The following is a 25,961-nucleotide window of genomic DNA, read 5'->3' as shown; positions in this document are numbered from 1 at the left end:
TAATTATATCTACTGTAGATTCCAATACTGGAGTACATGTATAATATTTACGCTAAAAATGGCAAGATAAAGTGTTGCATATATTTACAGACATGAAACATCTTCACTTACTTATCTCTGATCTTCTTCATAATAACAGGATTGATGTTGTCTTTGTCATAGATTTTCAGACTTTCTAAGAACTTCATATCACCGAGAACTTTTTGTGATGGACCCCAGAAATCTTCAATCATTTTGCCAGAGCCTGACGGGTCTGGTTTACGTTCTGGCTTCACTCCTTTCATGATACAGATAGCCTCCATTACTAACTTGACACCAGATGGCGGATTCTGTGGGTATTTGATAAAAGATTGCCATCAGAGTTAGAAGTTCAAGATTGCAATTCAGTGAAGAATTTGTGTGAAATGTTATACTGTAGATGGATGGGTTATAACTGCAGAAACAATACCTTGGAAATAACTGTACGTCTGTATGCAAATGAACACATGATTGTTCCATGTTTAACACACCACATGAATCTGCAGTTGATTTTTGAAAGCAAAATTTGCTGTTTTGGATAAACATGTAATAATAACAGCACACTATGATGTGTGAAAGTACAGTTGTAGAGAAGACTGGAAGCACTTGTGCAAAGACCATGAGTACACCACACAGACAAGGGAGTCTGTTATAAAATGATGCATGTATACATAGCACTTTAATGACTACAAAGCGTAACCATCTGTATACACTTACTGCAAATCTTGATGTATATGTGTGGAACCCATTCGATTAAAATAAGTCAGATCTGTTACATTACTGCACTTCCAGCTAACATTATTTCTACAGTTTTCACATACATGCAGCAAAATTAGCAACATGTGTGCTGATGAGTGATTCTTACCTTCATACTTTTAACCATAGAGATATCACTTGGTTTGAGTGTATTCAAAGCTGAGATGGCAGCCTCTAACGCCGGCAGAGCTACAGCCAAGTCAGCCTCACATTCATCTTTAATACCTTGAGCTACTTCAGCTGCTTCATTGGCTACAGCTTCATCAGCTGATACAATCTGTATACCAAAGGACAAAAAAAAATCAGTATTTCTTGTCTAAATTTTGGAATCTTTGAAAACAGAAAGGTAATTTTCCAAGTGACATGTATACATTTCCCTATGCATGATACAGCTATAATGGTGCCCTTCTCAAATGCCATTGGAACTAAATTAAATGCAAAATGTCAAAATGTAAACATATTTCTATATATCATGATGTACATATACTGTACACCATTTTAAATAGTACATGTATATAGCTATAGGTATATGTGAGAAAGTTGGCGTCTTAAAAACAGGATCTTGGTTATTAACTTTTAAGATAAAATTGCGGATAAAAATCGTGTAAAATGGGATTGTATGTAAGGAGTTATGTTGACCGACATCATGTGCAATGGGATGGGATGTTATTTTCAGTTCATACAAGGCATGTTGGCTTGAGCTCAGTTTGGAACTTGATTTGATGCTTACAGCTTCAGTAGCACTTATTAAGTGTAAGGTAGTATTTGACCCTAACTGGCATTTATCCAACAAATTTTTCAAGGCTTGTAAGTTGTAGCTAGAACAGCACCACACAGTGTCAAATAAACTAGATTCTTTTGTTTTGTTTTTTATCCTGTAGTCACCCCATAGCAAATACTGTATCCCAGTATACATACCTCCTTCTTGGCTTCCACCTCGACTGTGTCTTGCTCTATCTTCACCATCAATTTCTCTGTTTCTTCAGATGTCTGGATAAGTTGAGGTTGTAGATCCCTCAGTTCTTGCTGCATGACAGACACCTGTGAGGCAGCAAAGGCCAGTTTATCCAGACCAGTCAGATATCGGTTTCTCAACTGCTCTACCTCTTTACGTTTGATACCCAGTAAGGTTTTAAAAGTCATGATCAATTCCAGGTAAGACGTTGGTGTCACATAATTATGTCTTCTCAGGAGTGCAAAATACCTATTCACAAGAAGACAAGCAAAAGAAAATATTCAGTAGACAGATAATGAAACTGATCATTAAGTTGAAAATCAAAAAAAAAAGAAGGAAGAAGAGATATGGCTACATACATTTCTTTTTTATTTTCCTATGCCCACAATGTAACAAAAGAAGACCATGGGTACTGGTCTATGCTGAATTTCTTTATGAACAGGTGTCAGACATCTACATATAACGGTGGCAATGTTGAGCAGATTATAGGCAACAGTGTCAAGGGCTCTAAGTTAGTTTTAATAGTCTGGTATATACTACAGTTCAGTCATAATGAAAGATGACCACATCAATGGTCATTTGTAGGAATGGCCTAAGTAAATACTTTGTTGTGGTTATAATACATCTACTGTCTACCACTAGGGGGTAAAACACTGCACCTTGAAAACACCATACTTTTCTCTTTCTCATGTTCTAAACTCTAACTTCTACCGTAATACCAATACCTCATGCAAAGTTCACAACAATATTAACAGAATGATTTTACCATTTCATGGAACGGTTTGGTACATTTTCCAACTAGCAAAAATAACAGATTAGTCAATGTTAACACAGTTTACAAATGTTAGTTTGTAATATTTGGCTTGACTTACTCCTGTGATAGGTTTCTGACACTCTCATGGAAATGTTTACACATCTGTACGCAAGCAACATGAACATCATCCTCAAGGTCCACTTCTTCTAAGAACTTATTAGCCACCATCTCCAAGGCATCTTCTGGCCATGCCTGTCATACAATGCAAGACAAAACCATTTGCAAAGTTAGAAGGTTTGTTAAAAATGGGTGTGACAGACCATTTCATGTTTACCTTGATAAATGTTAGCAACATTAGGAATTTTACTCACTGCTGTTAAACCAAAGTGTGTGAGTTATCTTTGTACAGAGGGTATGATAAATTTGTTCTCCTGGTGTGTAGTTGACCTAGTTTTGTTTTGTTTTTTGTTTTAAATCTTTTTGTGCTGGGAATTGCTCCCAGCGATTTTCTGTTATGCAGACATATACACACAAACACACACAAATGCTACAGTGATCCATTCAGGTTTGGGACTATGTGACAGGGCTATGTTTCACGCTCTATATCACATTGCTGTGGAACTGTCAAAGCTTTCCCAGACAGTCCACAGGCTATCCCGGAGTCACCAAGGCCCGGCACACATAGCTGACCTAGTTGTTCATACATTATAATATTTTGGACCACATGTCATTTCTAAAGTGAAATGTTAATAAAATCTCCCTCTCCTTACTTCTCTATCATATATTTACATGTGCTATACAGGTTTAATTAAAGACACAGTTCAAATTAGGATAACAATTCAGATGTGAAAATCAGTGACGCACAGAGTTGTCAAGGCCAAAAGAATGATCTAATGTCATCCTAAAGGCTCCAATGATAAAATAAAACTAATACAAGAACCTGGGCTTGAAACCTTAGTCTTTAATACATATATGGTGTACAGCAATGTTCTGAAGGTTTGTTCCGAGTCCATGCCTGGTAGGAGATATGTGTGTTCTCAACATTCCTCTTAGAACAAGGTTGACAGTCTTATGATCCTGAATTTATGTTAAACTTGACAAATCAAAACTTATAGGATGACTCACCTGGAACCAATCGATGGTACAGCAGTTGATGAGGGATGGAAACTGACGTAGTCTGTTACGGAAAGCATCACCAATTGGGGAAAACGCCAGTACGACGTGGAGATGAGCTCGCACACGTTCAATAAAGTAGTTGTACATTGCCAATGGTGTTGCATCAATTTTCTTACCCTGTAGAATAATTCAGACAGTGTAAATATTAGGACATTTCTCTATGTGTGTGCGTGTGTGTGCATGTGTGTGTGTGTGTGTGTGTGTGTGTGTGTGTCTGTGTGTGTGTGGGGGGGTGATGACAAGCAAAATATCTACCAGTTGTCACAGTTAAGGCCTCATGTAAGTTTTAAAATAATTTTTTTTTTCACTGAAATCAGAAAAAAATGGAGTCTGTATGTCTATGATGTGTAAGTACACTAGAAACTCATCCTTTAGGTAACTTTAGAATACAATGTACTAACCGCATTCCTGTTACAAACTTACCTTGTTCCTAGCTACTGTCAGTGAAATAAACTTACCTCGTTCCTACAAAATGTAGCTACTGTCAGTGAAATAAACTTACCTCGTTCCTACAAAATGTAGCTACTGTCAGTGAAATAAACTTACCTCGTTCCTAGCTACTGTTTGCATCTTCTCAATCAGTTCTGCTTTCTCATCAGCAGGGAATAGATTGGGTATATCAGCTGTGTTGAGGATCATATTAATATCTTCTACAAAGGACTCATCTTTGATCTGACTGTCACTAAACAGGAACACTGTTTGTTTTCCTTCAGCACCGGCCTTCACCATGAGCTGTAAACACAAACAATGGACATGAATCTAACAGGCATGTCTTGAATCTTTAAAATTTATTTATCGAGGACAACAGCAGATATACATCTAATTCCTGTTATCAAACTGTCAACTATTTCCAACATTTAAGGACTCCTCTACTAATATGAACACAAGACTGATGTAAAATAATGACTGCTGTTCCAAATTTCTGACAATGAACATGTACATACAGAGAATGAAGGATATTGGAAATGGGCATAATGTGCACTCCAAAGTACATGAAAAGAGCTAAAAAAGCTACAAAGTTAATAGTTTGGCTTATTACTCTGGTAATTTAGCCTTTGGCTTACTAAAGATAGACGTAAACTAAAACTACTGTCACAACATGTTGATACAACTGGTGATAAGCTATTGAATGGACTTTGGTTTAATTATAGTCTTGGTAGGGATGCATTGCACACCTTTATTGACAGAGTTCCATAAACTTGCAGTGTACTGTTTTGGGACTTCCAATGTTTACACTATCTTGATCACAGGGTGATTAGATTGCACAACAGAGGAACCACTATCACCCACTTGTGTAATCTACCACACTGAAGATCAATAGATTTAGTTTGCATCTATCTTAGTGAAGGCTTGATTACCAGAGTCATATCTCATTGAATTACAGCATCAGAAACCATGAAATAAAACTAAGATGGAATGACAAGAACTGTCTCAACACTAATGTCAAACACTGTCAGTATACCTTGAAGTTAATATAATCATTCCAGCAAGATATTTTGATACCAGTAATACTTCAAGTAAAGTAATTATGATTGTAAATTGTGTATACATATACAAAGTAATTCTTTTACCTTTCTGATGTCATCTCTCCACTCATTAGAAGTATAGTTCTTAGTGATCTCAATCATAAACAAGTCATAGTCAGCCATGAAAGTTGCTAGTTTAGTAGAACTCTGTCTACCGCTACCACCAATACCTGGATAATTAATAACATAATATCATAATTTGAAGACATGAAGTTTGACGAACACTACACGAAAAGTAGCATCAAAATGGATGAGTTTAGAAATGTCAATATACGTTATTCAGCACTCATATTGAGCTTGGACAATCTATCAACGCATACAATGTATTTCAATTTTTTTCATTCATCTACTAAATATCACTGAAGTATTTATTCTGTAGGTATGATGAACTATTGAATGTGAAATCAATATATGCCTACCATAAAATAAAAAGATGGCTTCATATAAAGTGTATTATATATTTCGTGAAAATGATGAAAAGTCAATTGATTTCATAAATATTAGATGCTAACATTTCAGATTTTCTTTACTTTCTACTTTATATATGCCTGTGATATGTATCCAAAATGATGTGTAAGATACAAACTTACCAATCAGCAAGGCATGTCCATTGTCTTGTTTCAACACACGACTGATACGTGAGATGTGTTCAATGGCAAACTTAAACATAACCAGTGACATTGGTGCTTTACTCATCTGGTTGTATTCATCTAAATAGTGTTCCATTACACTGGTCAATTCCTTGATATCAACTACTTCATCATAGATCTTGGAATCAGCATCTGGGTTCATGTAGTCACCAAAGAATAGACTCCTACAATGACAAGTACAGGAGATTAATGAGACAGAGAGAGAGACAGGCAGACAGAGAAACAGGGAGAGAGAGAAAGAGAGAGACACAGACAGACAGCTACAGGCACACACAGAGAGACAGAGAGAGAGGCAGACACAGACAGACAGCTACAGGCACACACACAGACAGACAGAGAGAGAGACAGACACAGACAGAGAGAGAGACAGAGAGAAAGAGAGAGAGGGAGAGAGAGATAGAGAGAGACACACACAGAGAGAGAGAGAGAGTGACAGACAGACAGACAGAAATTTACAGCCTATTTCATGTTACCATTCACTCTGTTTGATATAACCAATGCATGCATAAACCAGTAAGAAACTGCATATTTCACACTAAGATAGCAAGATTGCAAATTCTAGCTACATTTGGTCTGTTCTGAAAGCCACCATTCAAACTTACTGCAACAAGACGCAGACACACAGGGGCCAATGTCTTGATATCTGCATGGTTTGCATGTAAGTTCATTGCATTTAGACAAAATGTCACAAATAACTCTATTCCTTCAATCTTGCTATCTTAAAGTGTAGAATGTGTAGTCTCTTATTGATTTCTGTGCGGTTGTATCAAACAGAGTCTGTGAACGGTAACTTAAAACACACTGTATAAAGTTTGCTCATTTGTAATTCAACGACTGGTCATATATCAACAGTAAAGTTGCCAAAAATCGTTCCTTTCTTAGATTTTCAGTTTAGTAGTCTTTCTTTATGTACATATTTCGTATTTGAAGCATTTTTTTTGTCAGAGTCTGAATAAACGATGATGTGACAGAGCAATCACGATAAATTGAAGTTTGCTGGAAATCAAACTTACCTGATGTTGTCATCAATCAATTTACCACTGGGTGATAAATGACTCAATACTTTGTCAATGCTGACTTTAAAATGATTCTGTGTCATCTCTCGGATAACTTCAAAGAAAGTTTGTCTGTGAAAATAAATGCGAAAAAATCCACAATGAGTAAGTTTATATATACTTGACCATTAGGATTAACATCAACACCACAGTCACTATATGGTATACCTTTCATTCCTAGACTAATAATGTAAAACTAGAAAGTTAAGTCCTCATCAATAAATCAATTGTCATTACCCTGAAAACTATTACAACAAGGTTATGAGTATAATAAATTCAGATAATATACACATAAAAACAGATTTGCTGACGATATAAATCTTGCTTGTATTTGTACAGATACACAACGTGATACATTTCTTATCAAAGCATCAATTTCAAAATATGCAGATTCTAATTGTTATGACAACGAAATAAACACTGTGACAGTAAATGTCTTTTAGTACTTCCTACTATTTTACAGGCGTTAGCTGCGGCTAATACAGCTACTTTCTCAATTCCAAAATTTTGGTATATTTATGTAGTTTTGAACAGTTTTGTTTTCTTTAGCAATAAGTTATTAACATGATGTGTAATTCTGAACATTTTCTTTGTCTGGTAATATTAAACTATTAACATTTCAATATCATCTAAGGTATGCTTTTCTATTTTTCTGTTGCCTGCACAAACATGATTAAAAAAAACCCCGACTTGTTCTTGTTGTAAATCTACTTGTTACTATGGTAACTTACCTGTCTTTTTCGTCAATCAATCTATCATAGAACACACGGTAGACTTCATGTACCCACAGACGAATCAATTTATCAGTTTCTTGTAGATGTGTGTGAGGCATCAAGAGAACGCCGCGGATAACACGAGCAAAATCACGCAAGTTGAACACGTAATGTGACTTGGTCGGTGTGGGTAGGAAGCTGGCAACTGCACTCTTGTATACCCCAGTTGTAGCTTGTACTAGGATCTATACATAGGATGAAATGACTCAAATTATGTATTTCTTTTAGCAACAATTTGCAAAATCCATCATGTTTACACATTAAATGACAAGTGAAAATAATACATGACCCTTTATATCTGTGTGTACAGTACATATATCATAAACATTAACGGCTTTAAAGATTGCAATACAGGATTTTTTAATCAATATGCAGAAAGTTCTATTTAAATAGCTCTATAAATGAATTCGATGTTGGACTGTCCATGTGTAAGTGTTTCATTAATTTGTCACTGTCCAAGTTGTCAATTTGCCACCTTTTTGTTCATTTATGCTTTTCAATGTGTTTCAGTAAAACCATGTTGTTTGTTGCTATTTTTATGCACACTGAATTTTTCCTGACTCGTATGTAAGTGGTTCTCATACAGCCCTGGAAAATAAATTGATGTTTCAAAACTGTTTATCCTTACCTTGCCATATCTTGCAAATGAGCCATCAAATCCTTTACCGAAATGCCAGTCAACGATAGAGCTGAAAATCTTTGTCATGGTGTTGTCATCAAAAGAATCAATAGATACAATGTTCATGTGACGACTAAATCGACCAGTGATGTCATTACGGCCACCGCCTGGTGGTCCCATTGCACTCACAAGTATCTGTAAAATGAACAAGCACAGGTACATAGTGGTCATTTAATTTTTAGTCAAATACGGTTTGAAAGCGGAGTTTTTTGCTAAGGTTGGGGAACTCTGGTAACATACACAGCTATGATCAAGTAAAACTGACACAATATCCATACATTGTGCTGTAATTTGTTAGGGAAACCCTGTAAAGTGACCAGCAGGGAACTCAGGTAGATTTGACCTACATACCACGCTTAGCAAAGACACTGGAATGCCACACTAGTAGTCAAAGTAAAAGCAAAACTGACATACTGCGTGATTGCTGTTATCACCTTGATGCTGCCAAGTTTTTCGCTTTGGGATCAAAGAATTTCGCACAGAATGAAAGGTACCGTAAAATGAAGAAACACATTTAAAACCTACCAAGTCAGTCAGTTCCAATTTAGAAGTATCTTTCTTATCGTACCAATGACCATGGTCAATCCACTGACGTAGTAATTCTATGGGTGGTTGGGCACCGTATTTCTCTTTGGCTGGCATATTCAGATCATCAACAAAGACAACACATTTCTTGCCCATTGGTGGACCATAAACACCTTTACGACGTCTGATGAAAACAAGGATATTATGATGAGGTTAATATAAAGAGTCCACTGTCACTTCTTAATAATGGAACTTTGGTACAGAAAAAATACTACCCTTATTCTTCATATCCAATACTTATATTTCTAGTATAAGGTCAAATAAAAAAATAGTTTGTTTCTGATAACCACATTGACCCTACTTTAAGCTCCAGACCGCAAACATTTTTTTGCATCCAAAAAAGTAAAATGGTAAAAATTTACTTCTATTTCTTTGTACACCTTCATGCCTTTGCCTCATATGCCTTTTTAAAAAAAAATGTATTCCATAGAAAAAGCATGTTTTTTGGACTATAACATTACAGTCTGCCATACTTATAATTGTCTTCATTTACTTCTTTTACACCTCATCAAACTCTCACAGAAGTATTGTGAATGACGAGTATTTTATCTTGGGGTTGAAGTAATTTAAAAAAATCCAAACTAAAGTAAAATAAAATTCCGATCTATCTACCCTATTTTTTGAAATTTATCAGAAACAAACATTTTTTTTTTTAAATTTTGTCTAAGTGCTTCAAGATTGAGAAGACCTCATTTTAACAAACTATTTTCATATAAAATTCATCATGAAAATATTATGGTGTATTATATTTTACCTGTCAAGTTTGGACATCATGATATCTTGTGTCTGGTTGGCTGATGTACGGGCTGAGAAGTTGATCATATTGGGTATGTACCTGTTTGCAGAGAAAAAGAAGACTCGATAAGTTTTCAATCATTTAACGATAATAGTGAAAAAGATGAATGAACAAATGACTCCTCACTCAAGTTTTACAACTAGAGGGTGCTATTTGAAATGACTATTCAAACACCTTTTGAAATGTTTCACCATTCGATGGTGCTATATATATGAGAGGAATATTTGAACAACTTTCTAAAGTTTCACCACTAGAGGGTGCTATTTAAAATGACATCACAAACTACTTTGTTATGTTTTGCCAATAGAAGGTGCGCTATTTGAGATGACTAACCAAACAACTTTCTAAAGCTTTGTCACAACTTTTTACTGTCATCAGAGTTCAATATTTATTAATACAAATAGACAAGTTTTCCTTTATCGGAAGAAATAGACTGTTCCTTAATTAGGTGTATCAGAGTCAAAAAAGCCAGAAATATTTGAAGTTATAGATTGAGATGCAATATAATGTCAACTTACAGATCTTTAGGAAGGCTGACCAAATAAGAATTCACAATAGCTGATTTACCAGTACCAGTTGGACCAACAAACAGTAGAGGAACTTCATGGTCCATGTAGGTCTTCATGAAGTAAGTCTGTCTGGCTGTTTCATTGGTTGGAATGATCAAATCACTCACCTAAAGAAAAAATATAATTATCATATTTAAATATAGAGGTCAAAGTGCAAGATGTAGGTGACCTTTGACCTTTTGTGGGATTTTTTTTTATTTATATCTCTAAATCAATCACCATGCAGTTCAAACCAAAAAAGTGCAAATGTTGTGTTTATGAAACGTGCTGGAACGTTCACAACACGACACTGGATGTGACTCCAATACATGCACACACACACTAGTTTCTTTGAACTGTACACACACATCAGTGTTTTATACAAAACTTGCATACAAAATAGTGATCAACACACTTTTTTTGTAATTTCAGGTGTCCCGATTGTATATATGTAAAAGGTCAAAGGTCAAGTGATGGGGGCCATGACCCTAGGATAATGACTACTACGAAAGATAGATACCCAGACCTTACTTTATTCCATTACTATATTGAAATAAAGTGTCTTTTTAGACTTATAAAGAGAAATCTATTTATTGGGTGACTTACATAATAGTACCCCATGCCATTATTGATATGTGACTAAAACACTACGATCATGATATTACAATATATTCCCATAAATGAATGAATGATTTAAGTTAAAATAATTATATCTAAAACTTTACTATTTATGAACTATGATATTACATGCATTACTAAAAAAATGTTTGTGATTGATTGATAGATGGATGAATGAATGAACCATCCTTTGAGATAGCTATGCAACGTCTCACCAAACAACTCATTGATCATTTCTCTGCACATGTAAAGTTCCGAAATATCTTTTTTTCAAAAATTTTAGCAAATTGACAAATATATATTTTGTCCATTTGTATTGTGAATCACTCACAGCTTTTATTTCAGTCACAATTTTTTTTCACGTCCAAATTTGCAACTTTTACTCGACAGGTGTATTTGGTGACACACAGCCAACTACTATCTCACAGGATTGAAAATCATAACCCATGCCAGTTGATCTTAATTGTGATGAAAAAAATGTTAATAGAGTGTGATTTTTTTTTAATGTTTATTTGTTAGTAGTGTTATTTTGATCAGTTATACTAACTGATATCTCTCGTTCAAAGGTCTTAGGCTTGTCGGTGGCTTTGGGCAAACCACTGTATGGCAGACCAGTTGGAAAGTTGTTCTGTTGCACGACCACGTAGAAAGAAACATGATTATTTACATATAAACAGTAGAAGAGTAGAGTAGAGTAGAATAAAGTAAGAGATGCAGAAAAAAAGGCATTAATACACTCAGAAGGAGACATGCAAACACAACAAACAATAGAATTATTATTATAGTGATTCAGTAAATTCCTGTGTGTTGGTGGTGTCAGCTACATTTACAACTTTATGACTGAAATTTTAATCCTTTGATAGCGTATCAACATCCTTTTAGTTGTCTCAGTGCCTTGGCTGCATGTACAGTATGTATTAACCAGCTGATAATCACAAATATAGTGGTATGTTTTGGATCTAGCTTTGGTTTTTATTCTTTCCCTTTTTTGTGTTCTTTTTTGCCGTTATCATTCATTTTCAAAGGATAACATCTTGCTCATAATATAAGGTGATCCCACCTTGCATTGAATTTACAGATAAAGAGGAATGTACAAGTGTATTCATGTAAAAAGTCGATGAATTTACTAGATAAATAGTGTAAAAATGTAGTTGAGTTTACACCAACACATAGGAAGACTACTATTATTGATTAAATAAACATTTGGTGCATCAAACAACATGATTAGCAATAACTCAATAGTGTGTAATTTTGTTTTTAGTATTATTACATTATCGTTCCATGCAAACAGATATGCATAAATTAAAATATGAGCTGTAAAAGAAACATTTTGTGAATAAAGCATTGCATCCTATACCTGCTTAGTAGTAGCCTGAGTATGGCACACTGGAGATACATCGTTAGCTAGTCGTATCTCCCTAAATGAGGGCTAGAGAAGTACGACCAGCTAGCGGTGTATCTCCACAGTGCCATAAACAGGTATAACCTAGTATAAATTATAAAGCTGATTTGATAATCTCACTTTACTTCAAGCTTTTATTAGCAGTAGCGTTTATAACAACAGCGTCATGTATTAAATCACAAAAATGCGATTACTATAGTGAGAATTGTTCACTTTCTGTAAGTGTAAGCATCAGTTTATGGCTTTTTATTCTACTTATTAATTGGTTCCTCTGCACAAATGCATAGTTATGTTAATCTAGTGTATATAATATTTCAAAGCTAAAAGCATAGCATAGCTAAATACATTAAAAACTGTGATAAAAAGAATACAAATAATTAAAAATTATGACAATCAATGACAACATTATGGTGACATGACACAGCTTATCACTTTGGGTACAAAAATTACAAAATACATTGTAGATGGTCACAACTTTGTCTGTATTCACTTTTGCATTTCTATTCTAACTGATTCCAACTTTTAATATCACAAACTGATATATCATTCCAAATTATTTGATTCATATAAATCCACTGATGGAACATTCATTACTCAAATTATGCTGTTATATAACATATCATATCTCCAAATATATCTTTTTGTGAACTTTATCACAAACTGTAAAATTTTGAAAAAAATTATAAAAAGAATTTTTCCTTCTGACGGCTGAGTTAGAATATAATATTCAATAAGTATGATGATTATTTTGTCTGCAGATTTATATATGCAGATAAAGTATGGTGGTTTGAGAGTGGACACAATATCTGTTTACATCTATCTAAGTGTAAGCACAGAGATTGATGAGTTTGGTACATGGTATTGCATGGCTTACCTTAGCATTGGCTGGAATTTCAAGTTTACCGACTCCCCTCTCAATGTAGTCCATCCAATCACTCCACTGTCCACTGGCATGTTTATAGAAGTAAAAATCATAGATGGTACCACGCTCTGGGAAGGAGTTACTCTGTGACAAAGAGAGACAACATTGGTTTCAAAAATGGTAGAATTTTACCATTTACGTTTGTCATAAGACATAGCAATCACTCGTTGTAACACCATACATGTAACTTTAGCTTCATGCACTACATATGGATTACTATACCTATACATGCTAATGCAGTTGAGAATAAGTACCTTCTTGTTCTATTTTGACCCCCTAGCATGATGCAAAATGCTATTACAGATACTGAGAACATATGTGTTTGTACACTATAGTAAAAATGGCATGTGAAAGAACCATGATGCAATGTTAATTAAAGTTATCATGATGTGTAAGTGTTTTCATAGCTGTCTAGTTTGACTCTATCAAATAAATCTAGGTATTTACAGTCTTCTGGTGTCCACACTTCAGAAAAATCAACTTTTTTTGTGCAAAGAGAATGACTTTGATATCATCTGAAATTGAGAAAGAAATATTACCTTGGTAATTTTGATACTCTTTGGTTTGGGGTGTTCTTGAACAGTTCCACTAATCAGAGTACGGAAGTACTGGTCAAATTTGAGACGACTGTTGGTATCCAGGGTGCCTCCTACAGTCCATACCAAGGAAAACAGGAATAGTCCTTGCAACCATAGAGTTATCTACATCAAGAAATAATATTGTTATCATCAAAGAAAGAATCGGCAATGTTGAAGAGATAAAAAAAACCTCAAAGAAATCTGTAATTTCACCAAACTTGAAATATTATCACTCGAAAATCAATTTCTGTATGACTTCTGTACACAGTGTGGGTTTAATCTTCGAAATGTGAGAGTTGGCACAAACTACCACTGTGACTGAAGAATGCTTTCCATGCAGTGAACCTTTTCAAAAATCATGTTTACTACATCTCTGTTATCAGTTATGTCAACCTGTACTCTTTCTTCCGCATGCACTTTGTACCATCGAATACAAATGAAAAACTTTTGCGTAACATGTACGATGTGAAAGTTCCTTTGTTTTGCTTTATTTGAATAGAAACCCTGATATCTTAAAACTATGAGAGAAAAACGGCAAAAAACACACAAAATAGAAATTGTAGTAGAAAGGTAAATACGTAAAATTGACAATCAAAAAATGATCAAAAAAAATTAATAACTGAAGTAACGACTGAAAAATTAATGTGCTTAGAAAAAGTGAACACACGACAAGTCCCACTCTCAGCTATGTGCTATGTAACTGTGTACTGTGTACTGTGATGAAGTCACTGCATATCATGAGACACACACTAGATACATACCGTCTATTGTTTTTACCATGCAACAATGGAAAAGGAAGGTAAATTTAGGAAATCTCCATTAGTTAAATTTCATGCATTTGATTTACACAGCACAAAAAAACAAATATCCCAAATACTGTTAATCTGGGATTTGGGAATCACATCAGAACTGGGAATTACTGTATTTTCCAGTATTTCATACATTGAGAAATGAAATCTAATGGTATTGTGTGTTGTGTGAGTCTACCCTGAAAAGTAAAGAAATTTTTTAGGCTGCAGCAATGCTACATTAACTTTCCTTCAAGTTGTATAACATTGTAAGATTTTAACTTTTTTCAAGAACATACAACACTCATCATCCAGCATTAAAATTCTCACATTATGACACTCAAACACAAAAACCCATGGATAGGTGAGCTAGCAATGTGTGCTAAATTCCAGACTAATTATCACCATTTATGGGGTTTTGTTGGACACCTATGATCACAAAGCTTCAAGTTTCTGAAGAAAACTTGCTGGGTTCTCAGAACATGCAAGGATTTTCTTCCCCAAGTTGAATACCTGACAGTTGTTAAAATATACACTTGTGGTATACTAAACTTTGGAATCAGTACAAAATTCAACATTTATAAAGTTACAGCACACTGCAGATTACTGTTCTCTCTCTCTCTCTCTCTCTCTCTCTCTCTCTCTCTCTCTCTCTCTCTCTCTCTCTCTCTCTCTCTCTCTCTCTCTCTCTCTCTCTCTCTCTCTCTCTCTCTCTCTCTCTCTCTCTCTCTCTCTCTCTCTCTCTCTCTCTCTCTCTCTCTCTCTCTCTCTCTCTCTCTCTCTCTCTCTCTCTCTCTCTCTCTCTCTCTCTCTCTCTCTCTCTCTCTCTCTCTCTGTTTGATACAATCACACACAAACCACTAAGAAACAGCACATTCTATATCCTAAAATAGCAAGATTACAATTTCTTGCAACATTCAATCTGAATGAAATCAACCATTTAAACATACCGCAACTAGATGCAGACTCGCAGGCACCAATGCTTTGATGTCTGCATGATAGCATGTTAGTTCATCTCAAATTTAGACGAAAATGTAGCAAGAAACTGTATTCATTCAATCTTGCTATCTTAAAAATGTAGCAGCAAAGTTTCTTATTGCTTTCTGCATGCTTGTATCAAACAGAGAGAGTGAGCAGTAATCTGCAGTGTGCTGTATTACTGTTATACTCTCCACTAGCCACATGGCAACATCATGCTCTTTTCCATTATTTACAATATCTCATTATTTAAAATAATGGAATGAGGTTATGGTGAATAACATTTTCTCTGTGGTTGTACATGTACAATATATGACACTGTGAGGCAAACTGTACCTGTTGATTGGTAAGTGCTCCTGTCTCTCCCTCTTTGCCACTCTGTCGGATCTCATCCATCAGGCATGTATACAGATTCATCAGTGACTTGGCCAAGTGAAGCTCTGATGTGTTGATGAAAGTCTTGCACTCATGACGTATGAAATCTGGGTGTACAAGATGAAAGGTTTAAAACATGATGGTTATCAAAAGGTACAGTGTGTGAATGGTTTGGCAACTCGGGATAAATTGAGATCTGATGCTGCCGTCCATCGTTATGCTGATAACAAGGATTCACTTATGTAAACTTTTGAGGGCTTATATACACCATACATTTCTCAAGGATTCAGGGCAAAAGAGGGTTACATTTTCAACAAGTAAAAGAATTCCACTGTTTTTCATGTGATGTATTTTTAGGAAGTCACATTTTATTTTAAGCGTATTTCTTTTAATACTCTCTGTACTGTCACTCGATAGCCTAATTTTTTCTCATGTGGGGCGCCCTCTTGTGGCACAAAAATGACTCAGTGTGAAGTAGGTATAAAGCAGAATGTGGTTTGTTGCAGAAGGTAAGCAACCAATCAACAATCAATTTAACTTACCAAAACATGGCTGAACCAGCCACTCAAACAAATCTGTGACAAGTTCACGTTGTTCCTTGTTAAGATTTGGTGGCAGGGTATCCATGTACGATGCTTGTAAAGGCTTCCATCCTAACTGATGGGGTTCCATGTAGATCATACCACATCGACTCACAGTAGCTGGAGAGGCTTGCTCCAAATCAGCTGGCTCAAATATCAAATTCATTTTGTTGTTCATTTGAATAATTTCACCACTCATCAGACACAACTTAAAAAACAAACACAAGTATTATATTAGTACTTGAAACTGATTCCATGATAGTTAGTTGCCATGGTAATTAATAGCGACAGAGGGTGAAATCAAAGAAACATATTTTTAGATTCTTGTAGAGGCATATTAAAACAATTTTCAATATATAAGCTACATTTGGAAAGTTAGGAAATCACAGTATTTTGAATTCGAAGAAAGTTTGAAAAAATTCAAAATTTTGAAAAAAAATTGTTTTACATGTATATACTCATAAAATAGCGATGTGTGCTACATTTCATTTCAGCTCTGTATTCTAAAGTTTCATCAATATTCACACATTATTCATGTTTCTAAAGCTCTTCAGCCTATATTTTTGCATTGGACACAAAAACCATTCATGAATCTATGAAATTTACCTTTATAGGTTTTCTTTTTTTGATACATAAAATAGGGATTTTTTTTTCCTTTCCCTAACTACTTTGAATACAGAATTTCAATCCATGGATCATAAAACAGATTCTATGATATTCTGAGTAATAATTCCACTTTTACACTACTTGGGGTTTATATCACTGAAACCCTTCATCTCAGAAACGTTTAGCTCAAAACAACTGCTGCTTGAGATAAATGCCAATATTTTTACTTTTGAATTGTAAGTAATGCATGTTTTTGTATCAGGTGTGTGTGTGTGTGTGTGTGTGTGTGTGTGTGTGTGTGTGTGTGTGTGTGTGTGTGTGTGTGTGTGTGTGTGTGTGTTTGTGTGTGTGTGTGTGTCTGTGTGTGTGTGTGTCTGTGTGTGTGTTGTGTGTCTGTGTGTGTTGTGTGTGTGAGTGTGTCTGTGTGTGTGTTTTGTGTGTGTGTCTGTGTGTTGTGTGTGTGAGTGTGTATATACATAAATGTATGTGTCATGCTGTCATTTGTTCTACTACTGACTATGTTCTCTCTCTCTGACGGATTCATCAATAAATGAATATGACTATGATTATGAACATGAATACGAATATCAAATTCACCTTTTTATTGTCATCTAATGCAGTATTCATATTTTCAATCCATACGGCATCAACAGGACCATCAAATAAGATCCATTTTCTGTCGTCTGTTGTTGATGTAGCTTGGTCTCTGAATGTGTTGGCAAGAACACCTGAGTAGTAGTAGACAAAAAAAACACATAAGCCCAATCTACACATAGGTCGTCCTACCTAAGGCAGTCCCAAGTCCTACCTGAGATAGGATAGATTTGTCTCTACACTTAGGAAGGTTAAGGTTGCGGCGTAGATGTGGTGCGTTCCCCCCTGACTGTAAATAGGACAAAGTCAGGACGGATTCAGGAAAACTCTAAAAGGTGTCCTAAGTCAGGATGGTCTCAGGAAGGTTTCAGGATGCGTTTGCATTTACACAGGCTTCAAACTATCCTGAAGCCTACCTCAGGTAGGATTTTTAGTGCCGTGTAGACAGGGCTACTGTCAAATTGTACATAAACTAGCACTACACTGTGTTCCTGAACTTGTGACAATAGATCAAGTTTATTATTATAACATTTTGTCAGCAATTGACCAAAGTGGACTGGTTTCGAAATTATCATAATATTTATTCAGGGTAGCTAAAATAAGTGTTAGCGTCTGGACCTGGTTGCTCACAGTAAGGTTTGGACTTGGTTATACTGTGATCTTTTGTACATGCTTGGTATGGAAGCTCCCTGGTGAACAGCACATCCAACCAAGTTTAGTACTCAAGTAATTGAAACACTTCTTTGAATTGGGGCCCTCAAACATATCATAAAATATACATGACTACTTACCGTCTGACCATTCATGAGATACAGGATCAAAGCTGCCATACAACTGACCCATTGTGATAGATTTTGGGTTTATAATTTTGTAGATCACACGGAATTCCTCCATCAGTCCTGCAGCATGCAGATCTCCAAGGGAATCAGCCAATACTTGGTAGTTACTAGTTTTACCACCCAGTGGATCACCAACTATCATGAAGCCGTGACGTACCAACATCATTTCATATACCTAGGTGGAAAACGAGAAATGCAATCTCTGACTTCAAATTTTCTATAATGGAAGCCATGGCATCGGAGACAGAGTGTCGTATAGCTTGACAAAAATCTTACCAACGTTGTTACATTTCATTTTCTGGCGCAATAAAACTCTGAATAGCTTGCTAGTTTTTGTTGTTGTTTTTTTACATAAGATACCATTATCTCAGCACATTGTTACACTGTACATGATTTGGCATCGATATGTCAGCAGAATGGTATTTCAGACACAGCAATATCAGTTAAGATTTTTGTTGACACAGATGATGAATGTAGCTATGTTAGTAACGTCTTTGTTAAGCCAGACGTCGCTGTGTTTCGGGTGACATAATTTTTGCTGTACAATACAAATGAATGTAGGTTCACAATATTGGCATGTTCAATAAGCTTAAGGAAACACTATTGATAATGATATCATTTTGTCATCATTGTATGTTTGAAAAATTCAATAATTTTTCTAACCATAATGAACCTGACTTCATTTGCTAATTCACAACACTTGAATACACACCTACATCCACACCCATACCTCACCCCCTAAAACACACACACTAGTAGGAAATCTATTACAACTAACCTGTATGATCTTCTCCACAAACCATGGCACTGCTTGGAGTTTCTTCTTCTTGATGTTATCATGAAGAGCTTCTAACAACACTTCATAGTCAGGAGTAGGTAAGACAACACCGGGGAACAAATCACTGATAATACCTTCAAACAGTGGTACATCCTGAAAGAGGAAAGTAACTTGAGTTTAATATTGCACATTTATTGCCTGACTATGAGGGCGCTAGTAGATCTCTATTACCCCGAGGGCTTTTTACCCAGAAACTTTTTCTCAGTGGCTGAAAGCAGAGGGAAATAGTTGGTATATAACAGCATTAGGGTAAGTGTTTTATAACATATATTCTTTCCATAGTCAAAGCAAATCAATGATACAACTCCTGTGTTACATGAATAGTGCCCTACGGAAATAGAATATGACTAGTGACCCATTCTATGCAAATGAGGTCACTATGGGTCACCAATCCATACCATGTGACATGATTTAAGCCAATCACTGATAGCTGTATGAAAATGATGGGTTATAATGTACTTTAGAGGGTTGTTTAACTCATGATATTTCATTTACCTGAGACAAGAATTTGGGCAAGTTGACATCCTTGATAGCTCTGAGCACCAAGACACCTTCATTTTCCTCTGGGTATTTCAGTTTGAGATTACCAGCAGCAGTCAATACTGACTTGACAGCTCTCATTCCATAATCATAATGATGCTGTGATGACAATTGTTCAGAACACAGACGATACACAGCTACAATTTTGCCGGCCAAACTCCTGGCATCCACAAAACCCATGGAGTAGAGGGAAATTTCACCAATCAGACCATAATCCGGTACCATCATAGCTACTGTACGGAACAACACCTGTTGGCAAAAAGAAATAATGTCAGGATATGTGCTAAAATATGACAACTGTAAAAGTCATCTTCTGATGTATGGTTGGGGCGTTTGATTGGTAACTTACAGGGTGTGATATTTCATTGGTAATTTACTGTATATACTGGTATATGGGATATGAATTTTCATTTTTTTTTACAATGCCAGGTGGAGCCATAATCAATCATTCACACCCCATTTTATAATTTATCCTAATCCAAACCGGGCCTTCATAAATAGAATGAAAAAATTTCAAATAAAAGGACAGTAAAAACACTTGCCTTCAAATTATCTGGTAATTCTGATCTTCCAGCATAGCCGGGATTCATGGTGATAAAGATGGTACAAGTAGGGTCCAGTGTTAACTCAGTTCCTTCAAACACAAACCGTTTGAGGTTCATAGCAATGGCACGCTGAATGCTATGAATCTGCTGGGCAACTACAGACAACACTTCTAACTCAATACGGTTGAATTCATCAAAACAAGCCCAGGCTCCGGCTTGTGCTAATCCTTTGAAGAACTTGCCCATGGCTTTGAAATCTAAACCATCAGAACAGTTGAATACCACACACTGTATAACAAGAAATACAGAATATCAAACTGTGTTAATATATGGCAGTACATCTAAATATGGATAACAACTATTTGTTTATCAACTAAAAGATGAATTGACTTCATTGGAAATTCATTTATGAATAAAGAATATGAATCTGCTATAATTAATTAATTAACAAACAAACAAACAAACAAACAAACAAGCAATCAAGCAGTCAATCAATCAAAAAAGCAAGCAAATAAACACAAAAAATTAGAATAGATGAGATCTTTCCAAGTCAACTTTACATTTATGTATATTTAATGAAAATAAAGCCTATTGCAATTTCTAAATATCTTAGGTATAGTTCAAGTGAAATCTTTCTCACAACACAGCCACATATATAAAAGTCAAAATTGGAATCTATTGTTCGTCATTTTTCCTTGAATGTTTGTTTGAAATATCAATTATTTGCTATCAGATGGGAAGGAATGGGGAAGAGGTAGGGATGGGAGGCTGGGGTGGTTAATGGGGTGTATGGGTAGGGTAGGGTGCGAGAAATATTTACCTGTTTAGCAACAGCTTTGGCCAAATCCTTGGATGTTTCAGTCTTGCCAGTTCCAGCAGGCCCCTCTGGTGCACCACCAAGATTGAGTTTCAATGCACCCATCAGAGTTCTATAACATCTATCTGTCAGTGGTGTGATAACCAAACGTCCACTATTTCCAAGGTATTCATTACCATATTTCATTTCTGTTGTTATCATACGTACAACACTTTCACCGTTTTCCCAGTAGTAGCGCAACTGACTGATCCACTGGAAGTCAGCCAATGAGTTGACTTTATCAGCAGTTAGTTTGGCAACCACATCACGTGCTGAAAATAGAGAAAGTAAATCAATGTATCAATTACTAATCGTTCCTGTTCCTATTCATAGGCAGTTTTGAAATAAGACGGATGAATGTGTTATCAAGTTGCTAGAGGGCGCCCTACAACACAACAATTCCTGCAGTATCACTATGCAAATCACAGGCTTGGAAATGATGCAGTATCAAGCATGGGAAGGCATGTGACTTGTCTGGTTGTAGAATACAAATCCGATTGGTGTTATCATGATTATGAGTTTAGTTGATGAATCTAGCACAACAAGTTTATCAAGAATTCACATATACACATACCATGTATATATATGTCAGTATTATAATGAGAGCTGTTTGGTTTTGAAGTTGACTTCACTAAATACAACATGGATACAGGTATTAAGAAATGACAAATACACATACCATGGACATCTATGACAATGAGAGCTCCTAGAGTAATACGTGCACCACTGGCTAGTTTACCACGCACTTTGGCAACAATATCATTGATATCTGCTGAACTCTTCTCTAAGTACTCCTGGAATTGGAACACAACAAGACAAATTACACACTAACTGTCTATTGGCTGAACTCAACTGTTGTCATCTGGTTTCCATGGCAAAAAATGTAAACATGCTAAAAAAAAATTGTTACAACTATACACAAGCCTTGTGCACGTATAACAAAGTTAGTTAAGAGATTGTGAATCACTGAAAACATTTTGGTCAAATCATTGAAAACATTTTTTTGTAAGGATGTCTGTATTATACTACACAATCACTCAAATTACTATAAAAGGTCCTCAGTATTATCACAATTTCAAATGCATTTCTTCTAAGGTTTTTTCTCATCTAACACAAACTTCACGAATTAGACATTTTTTCTGAAGCATTTTCTGTTAATTTCTGATGAACTCCTCCGAGTGCATGCATCTACTTGTGAGGTTTTCTTGCCACTCAGCTGCATCACCACATTCAGAAAGTTGTTACAATTATGATTTAAGACAAAGTCTGTCCCAAAATGAAATCCTGAAAATTTTTGAAATTACAGGTAATCATCTGTGTTACACATGATTTATGATTGACCATTCTTTACCTTGAAGAAGATTTCCTGCGTATGGCTGAAATGGTGGTTAAACTCATTATTTTTTACATACAGACAGATTCCTATTGTACACCTTACCTGTAAAGTATTGTTTTGAATAGCTTCTGCTACTAAGGTAGTCCAGAAAGTGCTGCTAACATTAAGGATAACTTGACCCGGCCAATCTACAACCCATTTGGTTCGTTCTGTGGTGTTATGACCCTCAATTGAATCCTTAGTACTCTTATTCAAACTGGATTTCATGATTTCTTCCACTTGGACCAACCATTTTTCCACCATGCCCTACGAATACAAAACAGGTACGTAGCGTGTTACATTCATAACTATTTTGATAAATCATTTCAACAATTTCAATCAATTCTATCATCTGTGTTATACACATGCTTTATGACCATTCTGTATCCCGAAGAAGATTTCCTGTGTATGGCTGAAATGGTGGTTAAACTCATTTGTTTTTAAAAATGTAAATAACAGGACTCATCTCCTTATTGCACTCATCAGGTATGCACTTGTTAGTTTGCTCAAGGTATGATACAGATACATGACTGTAGATCTACTTGACTGGGTGTCATTTTTGGCTTTCAAAAACAATAAACTTGCAACTGAGCTTTATATACAATGGTCAACATCTTTATATTCTGTAGATAAAGTATTGACAATAAAGTCTGTTATAATTTGACTATTGTATGAAGCATGCATGCTCATTAAATACTTCATGTTTTTTGTTTTTGTTTTAAATTTTGCTTTCAATTCTTCCTTTCTCCTCAGAAGGATTCTTACCTGTAAGAACCATGTTAATTTTTATGCCAACAACTGCTACACTGAAAAACAAAACTGAAAAAAATGGGAACTCTTATTGACAAGAAAGAAAGAATCAAATCACACTTACTTTTGCCTTGGCAGGATAGATCTTGGTGACGAATGGTACAACTTCATTTTCTGAGCTGATCATACCGGTTATTTCTTGTTCTTCAGTGAACTCCAGTCTGGCAATACCCTCAAAACACTTCTTAAGATGAGGCTGTACACGCATTGGATCTTTAGTTTCTGACAAGATCTCCAAAAGTTCATCGTTGGACAGAAAGAAGAACCTGTTGAAAAGATACAACATTAATGTGAAGCAAGTGATGTGATCTCTACAAGAACATTGGGAGAGGGTACATAGATATGACATCACTGTAAAAAAAACAAAAAAAAAACAATGGTAGTGCAGCTCCTGATAGCTTTTCATCAATTACATGGACCACTATTTTTTTTATATGTAGAATAAAATACAATTCTATGAGTGATGGAATGTGTACAAGTATGTGACTCGTCAGAACAAGTCTATGGTACGAATCATCTTTCACTAATTATTTCAGGGACGTTTTTTTTTTTTAAATCATCACTTGAAATATCTGTGTACATGCATGTAAGTTTGTTTTTGACTAATTTCTTGAAGCTAAGAATATGGATTACCACGACAGGAATCCGCACAACATTTAAACACACAAGGATTATAGTCTGGCAGTTGGTGATTTAGCATGAAAATTTCAGTCATTTAATATGTAATATTGGTGAATTAATTTTAAAATTCAAACCTACCTTGGGAAGAAGAGACGTTTCTTTTCAAGATAGTTATTGAGTCCTTTTTGAATTTCTTCCAACAGAGTGTTAGATTCTTGTAGTCTTCCCAACATATTGGGTTGTGCTGTGGCTACTAAGGCACTTGTATCTTTAATCTGGAATTTCACAATGAATAGTATAATTTAGTCAGTAGTACTACAACAGAACCCTACAGGCTCACAATGGAGGGTTGGGCATACGGTTCTAAGTTATTTTTGCAGGTGATGTAGTTTATCGTGTCACTTGTGTTTGCAACAGCAAGTGAAAATATGACAGAATAAGCTGCATCATAAGAAATGTCAAATATAAAGTTTTAAGTTCTATTTCACAAAAATACGAACTATGATAGAATACACTGCATCCGGAGAAATGTCAAATTTCAGGTTTTAAATTTTATTTCTAAAATACACTGTGTCACGAGAAATATCAAATTTGTAAGTTTTAAATTCTATTTCACAAAGATAAGAACTATGAAAGAATACAAATTGCATCACGAGAAATATCAAATTTCAGGTTTCAAGCATTCACAATGTAATGTCAAGTTTGAAAATACAACATGAGTTTTATAATCACAGCATTGTTCATATCTCTCTCGGCACTCTGACTAGATAAGTCTCCTAGTTACGGTAATCATTTTATATAGCTTGAAGACACTGAATGCAATACAACTCTTTTTAATTGTTGGTAGTCTAACATTAGACCAAACTTACTGATTCTGCCATAATATCCTTCCAGTAACTGTCCACAATGCCAAACTTGCGGCCCTCCTCTGGCATCTGAGCCATGATGTCTTCAGAGCTAAAGATAGGTTCTAAGTATAACCAAGTAGCTTGACATTTTAACCAGGAATCTAAGATATCCTGCATCATTACTAGCTTCTCTTCCCATTCCTGTAATTCAATAACAAAAATACAAATATGAACACGATGTAGTGATGATTCCATTTTACAGAACTCAACAGCTGCACTTGATCGTTTATTCCCCAAAGTTGTTTATTTTGTCATAAATTACTGGCCACATCATTGTGATTATTACAATGTAGTTCTTTTCACTGTCCATGTACATGTAATAATGTACAACAAATTGTTAATTATTTTCAGTTTTTTAAAAGATGCCAAGTTTAGCAAGAGAATGCATATCTTACAACAGTATTTTATAATTCAGTACAAAAATGGCTTGAATCTTTGACTAGTTTCATACCATGAGCAGGCTTTTTCAAGAATTTTGAACTAAATCTTACAACCGACTTAAACTGGGAAAAAGGTCTAACAAACTTTGACATGTTTGGTTTGCTTTCTTGTCTTAACCTCTGTAGTACTTTTTATATGACATCGTGTATACTTGATAATATTCTGTTGTCAAGTATACATATTCTAATCTGACATCAAACAATGCGTAACTTACCTTCATTTCAACTTCAAAGGGTTTGATAAAGGGAGATCCTCTCATTGTTTGTACTTTGACGATGTGATCATCTAATATCATTTGAATATCATCCACAGCTGACAGAATGGAAATACCCTGTACATCAATAAAAAAAACACATCAAAGTTCAGATCAGTTGTAATTTTACATACGAACTGTCAATAACTGTATTTGATGTCTTGATACTTGTTTACAATTTTCAGCTATAAAGAAAACTAAGAGCACTTCCTGCTATTGTTA

At 35.3% G+C, this 25,961-nt stretch overlaps 1 protein-coding gene across 2 annotated transcripts in view; it reads right to left on the bottom strand.

The window, feature by feature from the left end:
• LOC144434924 (dynein axonemal heavy chain 3-like) overlaps window positions 1-25,961 on the bottom strand; it is a 64,018-nt gene that overhangs the window by 13,948 nt on the left and 24,109 nt on the right. The window contains exons 19-49 of one of the 2 annotated variants that reach the window (XM_078123445.1): window positions 25,701-25,817; window positions 25,007-25,186; window positions 24,276-24,412; window positions 23,581-23,782; window positions 22,770-22,973; window positions 22,011-22,125; window positions 21,296-21,603; window positions 20,473-20,763; window positions 19,886-20,179; window positions 19,331-19,483; window positions 18,505-18,727; window positions 17,717-17,847; window positions 16,475-16,721; window positions 15,894-16,039; window positions 13,753-13,914; window positions 13,166-13,297; window positions 11,437-11,517; window positions 10,242-10,399; window positions 9,682-9,762; window positions 8,868-9,051; window positions 8,292-8,477; window positions 7,622-7,848; window positions 6,849-6,962; window positions 5,776-5,999; window positions 5,231-5,355; window positions 4,206-4,391; window positions 3,609-3,776; window positions 2,602-2,735; window positions 1,693-1,978; window positions 884-1,051; window positions 112-329 (exon numbers count right to left, since the gene is read on the bottom strand). In XM_078123445.1, coding sequence (XP_077979571.1) covers window positions 112-329; window positions 884-1,051; window positions 1,693-1,978; window positions 2,602-2,735; window positions 3,609-3,776; window positions 4,206-4,391; window positions 5,231-5,355; window positions 5,776-5,999; window positions 6,849-6,962; window positions 7,622-7,848; window positions 8,292-8,477; window positions 8,868-9,051; window positions 9,682-9,762; window positions 10,242-10,399; window positions 11,437-11,517; window positions 13,166-13,297; window positions 13,753-13,914; window positions 15,894-16,039; window positions 16,475-16,721; window positions 17,717-17,847; window positions 18,505-18,727; window positions 19,331-19,483; window positions 19,886-20,179; window positions 20,473-20,763; window positions 21,296-21,603; window positions 22,011-22,125; window positions 22,770-22,973; window positions 23,581-23,782; window positions 24,276-24,412; window positions 25,007-25,186; window positions 25,701-25,817 — 5,582 coding nt within the window. The remainder of the gene's footprint in view (window positions 1-111; window positions 330-883; window positions 1,052-1,692; window positions 1,979-2,601; window positions 2,736-3,608; window positions 3,777-4,205; window positions 4,392-5,230; window positions 5,356-5,775; window positions 6,000-6,848; window positions 6,963-7,621; window positions 7,849-8,291; window positions 8,478-8,867; window positions 9,052-9,681; window positions 9,763-10,241; window positions 10,400-11,436; window positions 11,518-13,165; window positions 13,298-13,752; window positions 13,915-15,893; window positions 16,040-16,474; window positions 16,722-17,716; window positions 17,848-18,504; window positions 18,728-19,330; window positions 19,484-19,885; window positions 20,180-20,472; window positions 20,764-21,295; window positions 21,604-22,010; window positions 22,126-22,769; window positions 22,974-23,580; window positions 23,783-24,275; window positions 24,413-25,006; window positions 25,187-25,700; window positions 25,818-25,961) is intronic. The other variant, XM_078123447.1, reaches the window with a different exon arrangement.

Source organism: Glandiceps talaboti, chromosome 5 (genome assembly GCF_964340395.1).
Source record: "Glandiceps talaboti chromosome 5, keGlaTala1.1, whole genome shotgun sequence".
In the NCBI taxonomy this organism is placed as follows: domain Eukaryota; kingdom Metazoa; phylum Hemichordata; class Enteropneusta; family Spengelidae; genus Glandiceps; species Glandiceps talaboti.
The sequence above is the reverse complement of the archived record's forward strand: the minus strand, read 5'-3'. Positions and strand labels throughout refer to the sequence as shown.